The 17,255-nt window shown below is 38.2% G+C and overlaps 2 protein-coding genes and 1 long non-coding RNA gene across 3 annotated transcripts; 1 reads left to right on the forward strand and 2 right to left on the reverse strand.

Annotated features, from left to right (window-relative positions):
- Positions 1–1,101: 1,101 nt before the first annotated feature.
- Positions 1,102–8,810, reverse strand: LOC110067068 (insulin-induced gene 2 protein-like). The gene is made up of 4 exons (XM_020774359.2): positions 8,082–8,810; positions 6,027–6,193; positions 4,211–4,310; positions 1,102–3,512 (listed from the first exon to the last, which is right to left on the reverse strand). Exons 1-4 carry the CDS (start codon positions 8,646–8,648, stop codon positions 3,471–3,473), a joined length of 876 nt encoding a protein of 291 aa, XP_020630018.2. The 5' UTR covers positions 8,649–8,810; the 3' UTR covers positions 1,102–3,470.
- Positions 8,811–11,962: 3,152 nt separating this feature from the next.
- On the forward strand, positions 11,963–15,998 carry LOC149115649 (uncharacterized). Its single transcript, XR_016206249.1, has 2 exons — positions 11,963–12,546; positions 13,447–15,998. It is a non-coding gene; the product is annotated as an uncharacterized LOC149115649 (long non-coding RNA).
- On the reverse strand, positions 12,766–17,218 carry LOC149115650 (uncharacterized). The gene is made up of 2 exons (XM_089285872.1): positions 16,792–17,218; positions 12,766–15,879 (listed from the first exon to the last, which is right to left on the reverse strand). Exons 1-2 carry the CDS (start codon positions 17,027–17,029, stop codon positions 13,430–13,432), a joined length of 2,688 nt encoding a protein of 895 aa, XP_089141998.1. The 5' UTR covers positions 17,030–17,218; the 3' UTR covers positions 12,766–13,429.
- Positions 17,219–17,255: the final 37 nt, after the last annotated feature.

Below are 17,255 nucleotides of genomic sequence, written 5' to 3' on the forward strand. Positions count from 1 at the left end.
AAATCCATTATTGACCAAGCTTGTTCGGTCAAGATGGCTTGATATTGGCCTTGTTCTTTTTTTGCGAGTTTATGAACCTCGACCCCATCTCAGCCCATAAACACGGTAAAAAAAGAATTTGGCCAATATCCAGCCATCTTGACCTCACACTTGGTCAAGTAACGCATACCTCTTACTCTAATGTGCTATATCTAGCCACTTCATTCTGTCTACTTGTCTTGTTACACAGATCTGTAGTTATGCTACCAAGCAGTTTGTAAGGTTTCTGGTTCACTAGATTCCATGGTGGGTGTGCCCAAAATAAAATCGTGACAAAAACATGATTTGCTAATCTTGTGACAAAAAAATATTTGCTTACTCCAGGCAACTAGAAGCTCACCATCTCTGACATAGCATATTTAAGCTTTTTTCTTTGTGCTCACTCCAGGGGAATTAATTTTCACATGATTCATGAATATTCAATAGGAAATGTCTCATCTGTTTTTGAGGAGCTGTCAGAATAAATGATATAACCATGCAGCCCAGGGGGGGATTCCAAGTATATTAGAAATGGGCAGGGACAGGGTTGTTTGTCATACCTTTTTGGTGTGAAAAGAGCAGCCTTGGTACCTCTGGCTATTCAGCCTCCAAAGGTCCACAGCAGAAGATTTTGCGGTACCTTTTAGGGTACCGAGTCGTAAAAAAAGGATAGGGTATGTGTTGTTTTAGAATTGGTACCACTTAGGAGTAAGAAAATTTCAAGCCACGCTCTTAGTTCCTCTTAGGGTTTTTTTTTCAAAATTTCCAACAAGGACCACAGTTCTATCTATATGGGAGTCCACCCTCTGGTCATGCAGTCATACTGACCAGTTTATCAGTGCAGTAATCCGTGGCTCATTAACCAATCATATCTGCCCACAGTACAGTATTGTTATTTTAGTTTACTTCAAAGTGCCTGTTTTGTGGTCATACATACCTTTTTTCTGTTGCTTGATGAGTGAAGACGAAAACAACTGCACACAACCAATGTAAGTCATTGTACCTCTTTAAAAAGCCTTGATGACATGGTGACTGGGTATTACAGGTCAGTTGCATAAGTGACTCAGTTCCATACAAGTTAAGTGGAGTATTTCATTTTTTATTAAATATATATACAAATTGTGACATTTAAAACAAAGGATATACTTTGCAGGTACAACTAATTCAGACATTTTGATTAAAATAATATATTATTTCAATTCATTAATGACCTCTTAACATAGCTACCTCTTGCTAAAGCCAAAAGAGTCAGGAGCAATGAAAGGCAGCTAGATTCCCAGGCAAATAACTTAGTACATTCTCAGAATTGCTTTACATTATCAATACCCTTTGTTTACCCAATGAAAACGTTTCAGCCTGGTTTGCCAAGTTACTCTAATTACAATGCAACATGCCAAAATATGATAAATATGCATGAATACATTTTCTATTTCTTAATTATGGTAACTTAAGCATTTTCATACAACCCTTATTTACATTTCAAACAGTTCTACAGCAAGAAACTCTCCAGTATACATGTTACACAAAACAGTGATTCAATAATGAAAATATGCCAAATGCAAGGAATAACAAGGAACAATGATTCCCAAATAAAAGTTTTCTGCCATATTCACTTTATGTCTGCAATTGTAGCAAAGATGTTAGGAAGTACATTGAACTTCTTGCACTGCAAGAATCTCTATCTTCCTTTGTTGCTCAAACATAAACCGCTTCATAGAGTTTAAATTCAATGCCAAACATCTCTGTGGACCTGCCGCTCCAACATTTTCTGGAACCCGCCAGAAAATTCCACACGGGCATTGACATTTAACTTAAAAATATTTTTCATAGACTGTGATTATAATCTTCACAATTCTTCACTGATTGCACTAGTAACTTTTTTGTTGAAAACCTCTAAAATAGACCAGTTGTCACAACATCTTTGCTAGCCAATATTAACAGATTCAACTTTATGGGCAGTAAACATTTTAAAGCAAAATATATATATATATATGCCATAATGATACTAAGATTCATCTTTGACAGAACACTACAGATACAATCTAAATTACATTTATATACCTTAATTTCTAACATGCATATACATTTTTACAAGACTCTAAAAGACTTAATTAAAAGCTTGAAACTCAATTATGTCACTTAATTGATATTTATAATACATCAAAAGTACCATCAAGAGAGGAGAGATACCCCAAAGGCCAAAATTAAAACAAAAATTGTCCAAAGACAATTTCTTGTCCAAGGATTTCCCCAATACATACTCCGACAAAAGTTCTGTAAAATATTTATACAACAAATCCCTGTCAGTTAGATAGCAAATGCAAAATACTTTCTTCTCTTGTTGCTGGCGAATAAAATGCAGCATTATATATTATTTCCTCTTCCCATTTCCCAGTTGAGTAAGACTTGAAAGACTTGAAAGTTAGACTTCTTCCTCTTGTTTTCTACAAGCAAAAAGTGAATCGGCACAGCCTTTTCCACCCATAGAAAACAGATGACTGCTTATGGGTAGAAATTTTCATCTTGTTTTAAATTTCCAAAAATATTCTACGCAACTTTGCGAGCTTTGGTCAACATATTGCAACTTTTAAATCTGCCTGGCTATGAACCAAGCTCTCAATGTGTAGTTCCAGAAAATATCCATACCTCCCCCACGGAAGGGATTTTTTCTAATAACCCCCAACCCCTCTGGAAATTCCAATAAAGCTTCACAGATTTCTTTAAATTTTTTGGTCTTACCGAACCCCCCACCCCCCAGGAAATTCCAATCCCTTCTGTGGGGAGAGTATGGATATTTTCTAGACCTACACAATGGTATTTTAAGCATCATTTCTTAAAAGTAACAGAAAAACCGTATATAATAATTTTAATGTCACTTTTAACAAGTTTCACTGCTGGACAGACCTTTTCCTTACTTAGAAGAACACATGTCCTTTCAAATCTCTACTTTGGCCAGACATAATAATTTTTACATTTTAGTGTATCCATCTATTTATGATTTTCCATATGTTTCAAAACACACATGGTTTGTCAATTAGATAACCACAATAGAAAGTGAAGTCATTTTCCACTGGTACTTGGATGTGATGTCTAACCACACTGTAAAATTAGGTGGATAATTTCAAAATCAAGTCAGACATTGACCAATTCATGACCAACTGTTATTTCCAGCAGTGGTCATGAATTGGACTGATATTAATTATTAATATCAGTCAATAGTTTGGACTATAACTTGCAGTGTGACCTTGCGATCTCCTTGAATTTCAATACCGCATAACAACACAACTATATTCAACGATATACTACAGACCATGGCACTTAGTCTAACCATTTTTACACTGCTATTTCTTCAATACAGTTCTATAATTTTTAACACCGTCCATATTTCAAAGGGAATGTTCTTCTTTTGATGCCTGCTTTGAGCATCTCGTCTGGACTACATAACCATTTTCTTAGTCCACATGTTCTTTACTTCTTCCAAAGTTGTATTCAATCTGTAGGGGATTGACAAAACACTAGTTATAAATATTGTTTTAAATAAGATATTTCTACATTCTCACAAACTTCTGTACTAATTGGACAGTTTCCTGTTTCTCTGGCTCACATTTTTAAAATCAGAAAAGCAAGACCTAATCCTTCTGTCATTAGTATTACAAAAACAAAACAAAAAGAAAACACTATGTAAATCACAGAAAATCATGCACAATTTGAGAACAAATAATTTCTCTACAAGTTCTTTTATTTGTTGCCTGTGTCACGCAAAGACAGACATCAATAATTTAATCCAATTAACATTAAGGTTTTAGATCAAGTTTCATTTTCAATAGAAAAACAATTGCCACTAAATAGGAATTAGCAGTTGCAGTTCCTACAGAGTGTCCGGTTCACTGTTTCCAGATGAAATTGGAATTTACAAATTTTGGAATTTGTGGAGGGAAAAAACTGGAGAACCCAGAGAAAAACCCTAGGAGCAAGGACAAAAACCAACATAAGAAACAGAGATCTATGTGTACAATGCTTGGTCCAGGATTCCAACCCAAGACAATGGTTTTAGACAAGCCCTCTGACCAATGTGCTATCTGAAGTTTTTGAATGGGATTTTGAAAGGAAAATTAAATTGAATTGCTGCTTTTATCTTTATTACTGAGAGGAATGTTGACTTAAAGGAGGTTAAACAACAGGAAACTCATACCATGGCCAGCTGTCTTCCAATGGTTCCAAATGTTACAACACCAGAGAAAAAGAACCACGGAATCCATGTTCTAGCATATAGGAAATCTGGTTCACCATTTCTACAGAGAAAATCATGGAAACATGCATGACAATTATGTTAACTTTCATTGATAATTTACTACACAGAATTAAAAAAAAACACAATTTTGTTTGCTGATCAAATACTTTACTCTAGTTTTCTTAAACCTTTCACTTGCAAGATCTGAAAGTTAATTTTCCTAACTTATACCACTCATTTCTTTGTTGGTTTCATGTACATAATAACAAGACCACATCCCCTAGTTGATCAATTCCCCCATTCTCCTTGACAATGTATTAAAAATGTCATGAGAATTTACAAACCAATCACTCCTGGAAATCAAAATTATGGTTTCAAGAAGAAAGCTCACAGATGTACATGTATACAATGCAACAAAATTTTCAAATTTCCATAATTTTTTCAAACTACATACAGTATGCAGGGTTGTTGCTAAGCACCGGCTGCCAGAGAAATAGGCCGGCAGAGAAAGAGTAGATCGCCGACTGGATTTTGGCGGGCGATCACTCGGTAAAGGACAACTCGCGGTTTTTAGGTTACGCACGTACAATCATTCAATATCTGAACCATATTGAACCATCTAAATGAAAAGTCTGGAATAAATTCCTGACTATCTTGAGTATCAGTTCCACTATATAACAAGTAAAGTAAATGAAATATAATCCTTTTTGTTTAGAGTGTTCTCTTTCTGTGTACTGCATCTGTCATCTTGTAAATGCAAAGCTTGGTAGCCCCACATTCAAGGTGTTGTGAAAGACTGGGGACGAAAATTTTGTTCCAGGTCTTGCATGAAAAATGGTGACTGACTCAATGAAAATCTTAGCCGAGAGACTATTTTCTTCGCTACAACCCTGCAGATGTGTATGACATAGAAAATTAACAGGTTAAGACTACATTGGACTAAGTGATCTATCCCAACAGTTTTTCTGTAGCTTTAATTGACTGGTAGTATTTCTGCTCTCCCTCTGATTAAGAAGCCAATCTATCTCTGGACTCCAGATTCAATGGACTCAGAGTTTGGCAATGAGCTCTTACTAGGTGGGGCAAGATTCACATACATGTATTATCAACTCTCACAATGCATCTCTCCCACCTAGGTATATATGGCTAACCACAAATTTAATGTTGGGCAATAGCCGTTTGATAGAGGATTCTATTCAAGGAGAATAAAAAACATTCATAGTTGCTTAATGGGTTGGGGAAACTTAGATGGACTCTTCCAGTATGCCGGACTTTGGCCTGATGGTGTCTGCTATTCTTTTGGCTAGACTATGCTGACTACTCAATTATGTGACATGGGTTTTGTAAAAATATGACCTAGTGCATGAAAAATAGGGAGGCGCGGCAGCCTCATGGTTAGTGTGCTCGCCTCCAGATTGAGCAGTCCAGGTTCGAGTCATGGTCGGGGACACTGTGTTGTTCTTGGAAAAGACACTTAACTCTCACAGTGCCTCTCTCCACCCACATGTATAAATGGGTACTAGCAATTTTAATTTGGGGGTAACTCTGCAATGGACTAGCATCACATCCAGGGGCAGGGGGGGGGGCGGGGAGGGGGGGAGGAAGAGAAGCACTGCACCTAGTCGCTTCATGCTACTAAAACCGGAGATAAGCGCTGGCCTGATGGGCCACTTGGCTCATACACATACTTCACCTCCTCCTACCTACATGAAAAATTAAACTTGCAACAAACAATGACACAATGTAAATCTAAGTCAAAGGACATGAAGCCATTTACCTGTACACTCCAAGATATATCAAGGACTGTAGAAGAGCACAAGCACAAAATGTTATAAGCACAGCAAGTCCAAGGCCATTTTTTGATCGGTCAAATAACCACCAAAGAATTAACGAAGCTATGGCCATGAAGAGGGAAAAATTTGTTGGGCTGTTGAAAGAAATTTTCTACCAAAATGTCAAGGATGACTCAACAATTTAGAAAAGTTAACAAAATTTAACAATTTTTTGTTCAATATACTTAACATGTACTTATCACCCAATCACATTTATGACTAGTTTACCACTGTACATCTACATGTAAAACAATTCAACTAAGACTTGCCCAGGGCAAGCAAAATGAGAGAGCTGGCTGTCTGAAAGGGCAAGCTGAAATTCTAGATGTTTTCAAGCCCTGATAATGAGCACTGGAAACGAGCCAAATCTCTTGCAATATCATTTCAGATATTACATAACATAGTAACGCACCTGTAATTGCACATGTACTAACAGTAGTTGCTTCTTTTTAGAGAGTCGATGGCAGTTCTACTGAAATATTAACAATATCGCCTAATCCTTGAGTTTCATACTGTTTTCACACTGTGATTTAGACATAATTATATGCATATTTTATATAAAAAATAGGCAGTACCTATATTCTTCCAGCAACAAAAACACTTTTTCCTAAATTAAGAACCTGTTTGCAAACCTAGATAACCTAATTTCCCAGTAAACACCAATTATATAAGAACCTTTTAAAGCTAACTTGGAAAATGCATGTAGGTTTTTGCTGTACCTCATAACTTAGATAGTTTTTCCTCACAAATAAGTTTGGCAGTTTATCTTAATTACCAGCTGTATTTTGCATTGTGGCATAGACAGCATATAATTGGACTTAAAAATTTTGAAACTGAAATTTATAGAGGTTATTACTAAAAATTGCATTTTTTGGCATGTAAAATACACAGCAAGAGGCCACATTTGATATATCAAATATTCTAACATGAACCTGAGGCTTTCAAGGACAAAATTGCAAATTTGCTGAAGTTTCCTTTGACCCTCAATTCCCAAGAGACTTGAATACAAAGAAAACACAACCAAATATAGAGGTTTCTCCTGAAAGCCTTGCAGCCATGTTAGAATTTCAATATATCGAACATGGCCTATGCGAAACAATATTCTTCATAAAAATTTGCTTATCAAATAATTAGCCACAATGAATTACATTGCTAATTGAACATATTGTAATTTTGCTGCCATAAAAACAGGTTTAAACTGGTTTAAGATGCAGGCCAAGTGCTTGTATATTTCAGAATTGTCACAAAGGTATTAAAGTAGGGGGCTCCATTTTTAGAACAATTATGTCAAAAGTGACAAATAGGTATTATTCAGGCAACCCTGAAATTTGTGTTCAACTTCACTAGCACGCTATGTTGACTTTAAAGTATCAGTCATTTTACAAAACAGAAGTCAAATCTAACTATAGATTGATAGCTATTCCATATCTCGGGTTTTACATCAATTTATTATTTTATGTATATCTTGAAACAAGTTCTAAACTGTTAGCCTTTAGTCCTGCAGTATGAAGACAGTAAGAAAATTACCTCTGTCCTCCATTAACTTCCTGCCAGTCTGCCCTCAAATAAGACTCAAAAAATTACGTCAACGATTTCATTTTCACGAAACGGTACACTGATTACGAAGACGAAGGAAAGTTCTCGCGAAAAAAAATCCCTTTGTGACGTCAACCTTACAAATATGCACGCAAAAACAGAGTGAAACAAATATTGAACTAGCAAACTACAGCTTAGTGCCATTTTTCCCAACAAAGGCAAATTGTTTGCGCGAGCAGAAGTAAACAATATTTGGCGAATTAATAGTAGGGCTATATCTTTTAAAATGTTTTCCCTTTGCTTTGTTGCAATCGAGCGGAAAGCGTCAGAGTGACCGGAAATGAACCAGGGCGCAGAGCAAATCGCTCTCCACGTAAGCTTATACGCAAGATAAATATAAGCCTTAAATTCTTCAGGCATTAGATTACTCTTACAGACACGCAGCCACACGGTACAAAGGATACAGCACAAGCGTGGCTTATTCCAAGAAAGAACGCCACACATTTGAAAACACTTGACCATTCTCTTTCAAGTTTGTGAGGTTTTCCAAGTCGAATGTCGGTGCAAGGGTACATAATTCCCACTAAGGCAGCCGCTGTTCCCGAAGACGGAGCGATCCACCACACAGCACTGAACAAGTTTGCAATTATTCCAAAGTCTACAGCTTGAATTCGCTTTCTCCTCGCTTCAGGTAGCACGGAAAACATGAACAAAACCAAAGCAAAGAAAGCGCCGAGAATGAACAACACCATACCACGAACGAAAACATTGACGACTGATGGAGCGATTCGACGGCAAAAGTTCAGGAAAAATTGCCCACTCGAAGGAGAGCGCCTTCCACAAAGTAAACACTGCATTGTGAATCCCATCAGGCGATGTATAAGAAGAAGACTTTTCAAAATGTTCGTAGAATTTATACGACAAACCGTTTCAAGTGAGCTGTTGTCGATGGCCTGTGAGTGGCCTGACGAAAATTGACCAATCACAGGCCTCCAAATATCTGGTGGGCAAAGGTAGAAATCAGATGACATTTTGCCACGTATGAGCCAATCAGAACGCGTTTTGCAACCCGCCCCTCTTGCTTCCGACTGACAAAATGTTGAAATTGATTCATTTTTTACACCTTCTCTCTGCTGTTAATCAAAACACTATTAAAATACTCGCTCACAGCATTTACAAAACACCTACAAACCGTACAAAATTTCAACAGTAGGTTGCAGTTTTTTGTTGCTTTTTAAAGCGGATATGGGTCAACTTCACAACATACAATTTTGACTGGTAAAACAAGAAACATTTTGTTTGTTTTGATTTGGTTTACATACAAGTTAACGAGTTAATGGATTTTTAACAAGCTATCGATAGAAGACTTGATAACATTACGCTTGGAAAAATTGCTTTTGTTTTCCAGCAATATCAATCGAGGGATTGTGAATTGCGCTCACCCAGGTTGTGTCGGTGTTAATTTAAAAGGTTTTAGAACAATTTCAATCACTTGCCGGTTGATGTTTAGTTCTCAAAACAAACGATGTTTCGGTTTACAGGGTCATTTGATCCGCCGGTAGGTAGCATGTTGCATGTTTTTCTCCTAGTGATCCCAATTGCCTAATACATCTGCTGATGTCTTTTTAAATCAGGCCAGACCTGAGATCTAACTACGACCACTGTCACTATCGGATGACGGCTTCCAGATCAGTCCAAACGATGTTAACCTGAGTTTAGAGTACATAAGCAAAGTTCGAAGTTTACTTGTGCTCTACATGTGATTTCTCTATAGCATCGCGGGAGGGAAATTTTCTCTTAAAGGCATTTCAGAATTCTATATTTGAATCGAGATGTAAGGTTCTGACTTACATCAATCACGCCTGCGAATCGATCATTTGTTGAGAAAGGGGGTTCTTTCGAGGCAGATGAATTTTTCTTGGAGGGGTTTTGTGGAGCCATTAGAATGACTAGGCTAGTTTAAAAGGCCTTTCAAGGGTATGCTTATGTGGGGCTTGGGTTCAATCTCGTTACCCAGCATCCTCGGAGACTCAGGGGCAGCTAGTCGGGACGATGCGATATTTTTGGGCGAAAGTTTAAATCAAGAGCGGGAGAGGCCCTAGCTGCCCCTGGGTCCCCCAGAGGCCAGCAACCTCGTTTCCACGATCCCGTGATACTTCAAGGGAAAAGCCCTGGGAACGAAGTTGTGAAAGCAGAGGAACCCAATAGGGTCAAATAAACTCCTGCCACAGGGAGCCCTCACCTTTATCGCGCGTGTTTTGTGTTTTGTGGCGACCATTTTAAATTTTTAATACGCGCGCGGTGTGCTAGTGCGAGGTCTGGAACCGAAATTACGGACGTCTGGGACGGGCGGGAAAATTCGCAAATTCTCGGAGGTAGCCGATCGCTCACCGAGGATAATAAAGTGATAAGTTGTCATTTTCTTAGAGCTCCGAGCAGACTCCGAGCGATTTTCCGTAATTTCGGTTCCAGACCTCGCACTAGCACACCGCGCGCGTATTAAAAATTCAAAATGGCCGCCACAAAACACAAAACACGCGCGATAAAGGTAGGTTCATCTTTTATTCATGTTCTAAACGGATGTGAGGGCTCCCTGTGTCCTGCTGAAACTATTTCTAGGGGCCACGTCAGCGTAGAGGAGGTAGATCTCTTTTATATGAACTAAATAGTCTCCCTGCCAAGTTAGGCTTTTATCACATCAAAACTGGCTTATAGATAACCTTGACGCATACCAGATGCTGATTCAACTACATCAATGTATGGCTATTATATCACGTCTGATAAAATTTTTATTAATCTTTCAATTCCTTCCATCCATCTCACCCGCACTGCCTAACCTTTGGTTATTACTACTATATGAACTAAAAAGGCATATGTAGCACCAGAGTAAATGGTTTTTGAGCCTTATTGATTTGAAATAGGTTACAGACTTCCACTATATGCATTATAGTCTGTAAAGAGTGTGATTTGTGCGTACTAGTTAGCAGGTAAGTTAGGTATAATTCTTTGAAGAAACTATTTTTAAGTCGCTATTTATTTCTTGAGAAGTGGATTAAATTAACATTAGAAATCTCAAATGCTTGCGAATATCGATTTTTTTTTTTCGAATTTTTAATTCTCAATTTCCAGGGGCCGAATTTCTCAATTTTCGGATTTATCAAATTTTTCTGGCTCAGGTCTAAAATAAGGTGGAGAAAATCGAAGTTCGATACTGTTTCCTCTACATATTGAGCCACACGTGTTACTGCGGAATCATCCTGACAGCGGACACGCATTCAGGGTAATGGAGGACAGGTTTGAACCAATGAGTGGGAAGCAAAATGGAGAGTCGTATTGAACTCTGATCTGTTTTGTTACAATGTTCCAACTGGATAGCATGTCTGATCCAGCGGAAAGTGTCATTCATCTTTCCATCCAACTGGGGCCTAATGTCTATAAGGATCATGTGAATTGTAAGCAAGAATTTCCGGATACTATTGTGAGGCCCCACTAAGGGGAAGGGGGTCTGAGTATACAATATCCCGTTAATTTTTGGACAAAATTTCCCGTATCCCGTTACCTTAACAATTCAAACATCTTAACCAGTTTTCCTACTCCATATCCCAGGATATCTGCTCTAAATATAATATCCCATTGAAGTTTTCCTCTAAATATCCTGTGTCCTGTTATCACGTTTCCCGTAAACCCCTAATAGAGCCTCTACTGTATATCAATGTCTTTTACAACCGTTATCCCAGGCCGTCGATCTCTCCTTTCCTGTTTCTTTCTCACCAAACTCATCAATAATTCATCAAGTTAAAACAAAGAAAATCACAACCGTGGCAAATTTACTTCTCCGTTTACTCCTTGCTTTTAGTTTCGATTGAGAAGATATATCAAACACTCGAATTTCGTCAAAAATACTCCGCTGCGCGTCGTATTTTCAACTCTCTTCTCGGTGTTTGGATATCCCTTTCTCAAACCATTAATAATTCATTAAGTTTAAACAAAGGAAATCATGACCGTGACGGTGTTTGGATATCTGATCTTAATTGGCATAAATTTCTACGATTTCATTTCTCCGTTTCCTCCTTGGTTTTAGTTTCGATTGAGAAGATATATCAAACACTCAAGACATTGTTTGACCACATTTCCAAACACCTCGAAGTTCGTCAAAAATACTCCGCTACGCGTCGCATTTTCAACTCTCTTCTCGGTGTTTGGAAATGTTGTCAAACACGATCTTTGTTTTATATATTACATGAGACACTGTCTCTCGTGTTTGATATATTACGTCGTCTTCTCCTCCCAACAGCCGGATCTGGAGACAACTAATTTGATTGTTTCCATAGTCACCTTTCCTTCGTGCCATGCCACACCAGCTAAGAGGGAAAAGTAGCTCTGGGTACGAGGATGTACCATTGTCGTCGACCAAGGGAGGACTGGGAAAGAGAGCCCGGGATTGAATTTTAGGCCTCACGAATGGTATGCAGTACATCAGTAGGAAAAAATTTATGACATGCGCAGTTGAACCGTTTCTCGGAAACACTTGCTCCAGTCAAATTATTGTAAACTTTTTGGCTGAATATCGTCTTCCGACGCGAAGTTTTTGGCCCATAGACGTGCAAAGAAGGAAGAATGGGACACGGCTGAAAGTTCTACCGTTTTAATTTTTTCTCTTTCGTCGCGTAAGTGGCAGAAATACGTATTTTTTTACTTTTTTGCCGTCCTCAGCGGGCAGAGGCGGTGATATCGAAAAACCGAAACGGTGAAATTGGAGATTTGCCTTCTAGTTTCCTGGATAATGAAGGTCTGGAGGCCTAGACTGATTGCTCTTGAAGTTATTTCAACTTTTTCCCCGCGCGCCCAAGATATTGTAGTGAAATAAATATTGAATGCACTACGCGCACGGAGACAGCTTGGGAGATGTTAAATTCGAGGCTACGAGAGGTGAGTTCACGCTCCATTCTTTCAGGTAAATGCAAATAGTTACCCCCTGCTAGTATTGATTAGTAAGCCACAACAACTGTTTGGTATTCCAGTAATGATTTTTTTCCAGCATGATAGGCACTTTCATTTTTAATGATCTGAATAAAGGTGGTCTTGTTTAGACATCCCGCTGTTGATAACATTTTCATATCTTGGGAGGGAATAAAATTATTCAGTCTGTTGTGCGTTTTATCAGTTACATAAGGTTTTAATAAACACTGTTCTGCTTTACATTCCACTATATTAGGCTACTTTCGATTCCTTTCAACCTTGTTTTTTCTCTCATGCAACATGGTACCTCATGTACATTAGTACACTGCTTTATGTTATTTTATCTTATACAAGCTACACTCTTGTGTAATTTTAAGCAAACTTTACGTTAAAAATTACCAATACTTACATTTTTACTGTAAAAATTATGCGGCTTACTTATCATGCTAGTTTTAAACAACTGCCCCATATGAATGATAATGAAAAACAATTATGTATGTTCAAATCCATTGTAAACTGCCGACTGTACAACTTTACAGCAATCATGCATTATAATCACTCAGAAGTATTTTTATATTCACATTCACTGTAAACTGCTGACTGTACAACTCTACAGTAATCATACATTACATTATAATCACTCAGAAGTATTTTGATATTTATGATCACTATTATTTACACTGCAACAATTTGTATTTTACAAATGGGTAAGACTCCCCACAAACTAATTACTTTATCTGAATCTCAGATAGAACATAGTTGAAGCGCATTTGTTTAGTATGAAATTGATACAATTGAAAATAATCTTTTTGTGAAAGTACCTTTTTAGAAAGAGCCACCCCATATTTGACTTTCATTCTTCTTGCATAGGTAACTGGGTGGTATACATGTCCAAAGTGGATGGAAGATCAATGTTCAAAGACTGTACAATGTTTGGCAGGTTTTGTACGAAGAACTGGCATTCTCTTGGTAAGTCATGTGTTGAAAGTTCCTGTCCATAACCCCATACCTCAGTAGCTGCAAGTTGCATTAGAGATGGAACCTTTCCAGCTGTTCTGAATTCTGTAATGACAGTTGGCCGGAATGACCTCTGGTTTTCCAATTGTGATGTGCCTTTGGTGGAAGCTTTCCACTGCAGTTCAAGTTTGCGGCCTTCAGCTTTGAGGGACTGGATCATGCTTGATGTGTTGCTATTTAATTTCCTTGCTTCCCAAGCTTTGGGATATACATCTTTTGCAGTCAGTGGCCCATGGTTTTCACATTTTCGGATCATATTTAACTTCTTTCTTGCCTCTTGCAAAAGGTCTGAGGTCAGCATGTTTGCATATGCCTTCATTCTCTCTTCATGTACTTCTCTTGCTGCTTCAGTGGTGCGGTTGTTGTTTTTTCCACTGTGAAGTATGTTCTCAACAAATGTTATCGAGGCTTGTTTTGACAGCTCTGACATGTTGTTTTGAAGATAAAGTTGTGAAAGGTTGAACTGCCTTTCAGCAATTACATTGTTCACAGGAATACTGAAAATGTGTTTGGCATAGAACTCAAAAAGGTGGGGGTTAGCTTCTTTACTGATGAGACTACTCTGTGGTGATGTTGCAACTCTTTTGATATCATTCAGTAGTTTTGGTTCCTTCAAGTTCCAGATTTCTGCCCATTTAACTAAACCAGTTCTGTCCTTACAAACCAATGTGTGAAGATTTTGTCCGTGGACATAGAAATTTTGCACTGACCTGCTTTCTTTTTCTCTTTCAGTTGGCAGCATGACAGGAATTTCAAGAGCCTTCAAAACAGAATACCAGAAAGAACTTTGGTATCTTGGATCAGCTCCAATTCCAAATAACTTGGGGAAGGACAACCACTCTGATCCATGGTCTTTAACAACTTTAAGTGCTTCTTGCAACATTGGCCTCTGCACTTCCTGACGAAAGTGGTTGATGGCTGCAGGATCCTTCAGTGACATCTTCATCTGCTGTTCAGTTAAAGGGAAATATGCTGATGGAGACATCAACATTTTACTTAATGTTTCATGATGTTTAAGGACAGTTGCTGGCCATAATCGTGCCAGGTATCCACTGGAGAAGCCAAGTTCTTGATCTGTTGCTTGTGATGCATTGAGAGATGGAATAAGAAACTTGTCAAGAAACTCGTACAGAAACTTAATTTCCACTTGAATCATTGGACAGGAGCTCAACTTGATAACATTCTGCCACACTGTGTAGTGGCTGTCTGACTTTGGCATTCTTTCCAGGACACTCTCTCCAAGTTGTAGACAGGCTTTACCATACTTCAAGTGCCATTGAAGTGTCTCATAGTAGTATGTCCACCTCGTGTCAATAAAGGACTGGGGAAGGGGTGGCTCTTTACTTAAGATTCCTAGTGATACATACATTGATTTGTACTGACTTGGCCGTTCATGATGAAGCCAAGATACCTTATAAAGTAGTTGCAATACATGGTTGTTATTCATGTCACCCTTGGCCCCAAACCCAGCTTGGCACATCCTTCTTAACATAATGTTCAGGACGTGGGGGTAACATCCAACAAAGAACATGTCCTTTTCAAAAACCCTTGAATTATTTGCTATTAAACCATTAGCCTTCCCCTTCTGGGTTGAGGCATTATCCCCAACCAAACCTGAAACATTAGTTATGCCATATTCATCATGAACAACATGATATTCTACATCAGACTGGTGTTTTCCTGACCCACTCGCTGTCAAACTGTTACCAAGGACATATGCCCTGGGTTCATTGATCTCTGGGCACCAGGTGTGGACACCTACAATGTGCCGCTCTTCACCACCTTTGTTGGAGTCATCACTCCATACATGGAAATCATATTGGCTACTTGCAAATCTTTTGCGTAATATCAGTTTATCGGCCTCCCCTAATAGGATATTCCAGTCTGCCAGTGTGGATGGCGAGACAACAACATTTGTTGGGGGGCTACAGTTGAATAAAATACTGAAAATTAGATGTAATGCAATGGGTGTCTTTTGGCTAGAAAGCAAACATGCATGCTGTAAATATCTCATGCAGGCCATAAACATGACTGTTCTACGATTTGTTCCATTTTTGCCATGAGAAAATGTGTCCACAAGGGAATACCTAGGTTTCTTTACATTTTCATCATTTTCCTTTAATTGTCTTTTCAGCTTTGTGGAAGCAGATTTTGTCCCTCGTAGTTTGTTACCGACTTGTTTCGTTTTCAATTCAGTAGACTTCAAAGTTCTTTCACGCTTCTTTGCTTCACTTTGTAACTTCAAGACATCTTTCCTTAGGTCATTGTTAATTCTTCTCAAAAATACTGTAAATATGAAAATGTCATAATTAAAAACTGTTCCTTACTATGATAAATAGGGCCTTACAAGTTTTACTTGTATTTTGTTTTTTTTAAATAATAAATTTAAGGATAGAAAAACTAAAGTATACAGTGTACTTGTGTGGATTTCTGAAAGTTGCTGTTTCCTCAGCGGTCCGCTTATATCGAGTCGAGATGTTGACTTGCTAATTTACAAAACGAAAGGCAGACAAACCCTTTGGAGAAAAATTGCATTCTCACAAAATTTACGACTAGACTAAAATTTGTCGGTCGCTTTTGGTTAAAAGGCTGTTAACATGAACCTACGAAAGTACCTGAAGTACTGGCGTAATACACGAAAGCCGGCCGGCCACAGAAAATTAAAAATAACCTAAATATCTATCTAATTTTGAACATTTTGCAATGGTTCGAGCAAGCAGACTTTTTTAAAAGAGCATTTAGCTGCGATTCAAATCTTGTTTACTGCGTACCCAGCTATGAAGGAGCCCTTTTTTTGCGAAGCGGTGATATCCAGTCCAGAGTATGTTATTAAATTTTTGTCTGCGTCGGAACTCGGTGTCCAACTCGATCGCTAAAATCGCCGCTTCAAGTTTGGTATTTTGACACAGCCGTGTCCTATGTGACCATACCATTTAGTTTGCTTCATTTTAAAAACTTTTTAAAACTATTTTCGTTTTAAGTATTCCTTGACCCCTTGTAGTGGTAATATATTATTACGTTAAATAAGTTTGAGTTTAAAAAATTTAGTGACAACATCGAAACTCGCATTAATTGACATCGCCACGAATTTTTAATGTATTTGTGGGAAAGCGGCTTTTACTGGTAATTCAGAAGCTTTAAGAAACACTTTTTAGGAGATTTATAGACGGCTTGATGACTACTTGAGCAGACACTTACCTATACTTCGTCGTAGCGTTTGTATTGTCCTCTTCAGGCCGGCACTTTCACACTGTAGGCGTTTACAGTCTCGCTCGAGTTTGTCGATTTTTTCCTTGCTCGACAGGTTTTTCAATTCTACTCGGACACTGCTTGCAGCTATTTTTTTCACGTTTTCATCGGTAATTTCTTTCTTCTTCTTTACTGACGGTTGATTTAACCGGGAAAAATGACTGCCGTGAACTCTTTTTCGTCCCATCTGCTCGACATTTTGTTGCAATTTTAAAATAATTTGCTTGAGTGAGCTTGAATGTAAACATTAGCGAGTTGAGCCCGCGTATCCATACGAACAGCAGTTTCCCAAAAAAAAGTACTCTGCGCATGTCACAAAAAATTGGGCATCAGGGGTCCAAGGGGTAGGATACCGTTCCGTGAGGCCTAAATTTGATCAGATCGGTCAATACGAAGAGGACACCCCACAACTC

Source organism: Orbicella faveolata, unplaced genomic scaffold, assembly GCF_042242905.1.
Source record: "Orbicella faveolata isolate gen_17 unplaced genomic scaffold, um_ofav_v1 contig_13, whole genome shotgun sequence".
NCBI classification, from domain to species: Eukaryota; Metazoa; Cnidaria; class Anthozoa; order Scleractinia; family Merulinidae; genus Orbicella; species Orbicella faveolata.

Bases quoted from the DNA above. Each gene is read 5' to 3' on its own strand.
- LOC110067068 (XM_020774359.2), bottom strand. From the start codon at position 8,648: ATGTCATCTGATTTCTACCTTTGCCCACCAGATATTTGGAGGCCTGTG. The intron at 6,194-8,081 runs GTATCCTTTGTA...ACATTTTGGTAG, and splicing joins GAATAAGCCACGCTTGTGCT to AAAATTTCTTTCAACAGCCC. The intron at 3,513-4,210 runs GTATGAGTTTCC...AATCCCCTACAG, and splicing joins TTGGAAGACAGCTGGCCATG to ATTGAATACAACTTTGGAAG.
- LOC149115650 (XM_089285872.1), bottom strand. From the start codon at position 17,029: ATGGGACGAAAAAGAGTTCACGGCAGTCATTTTTCCCGGTTAAATCAA. The intron at 15,880-16,791 runs GTAAGTGTCTGC...TCATATTTACAG, and splicing joins AACGCTACGACGAAGTATAG to TATTTTTGAGAAGAATTAAC.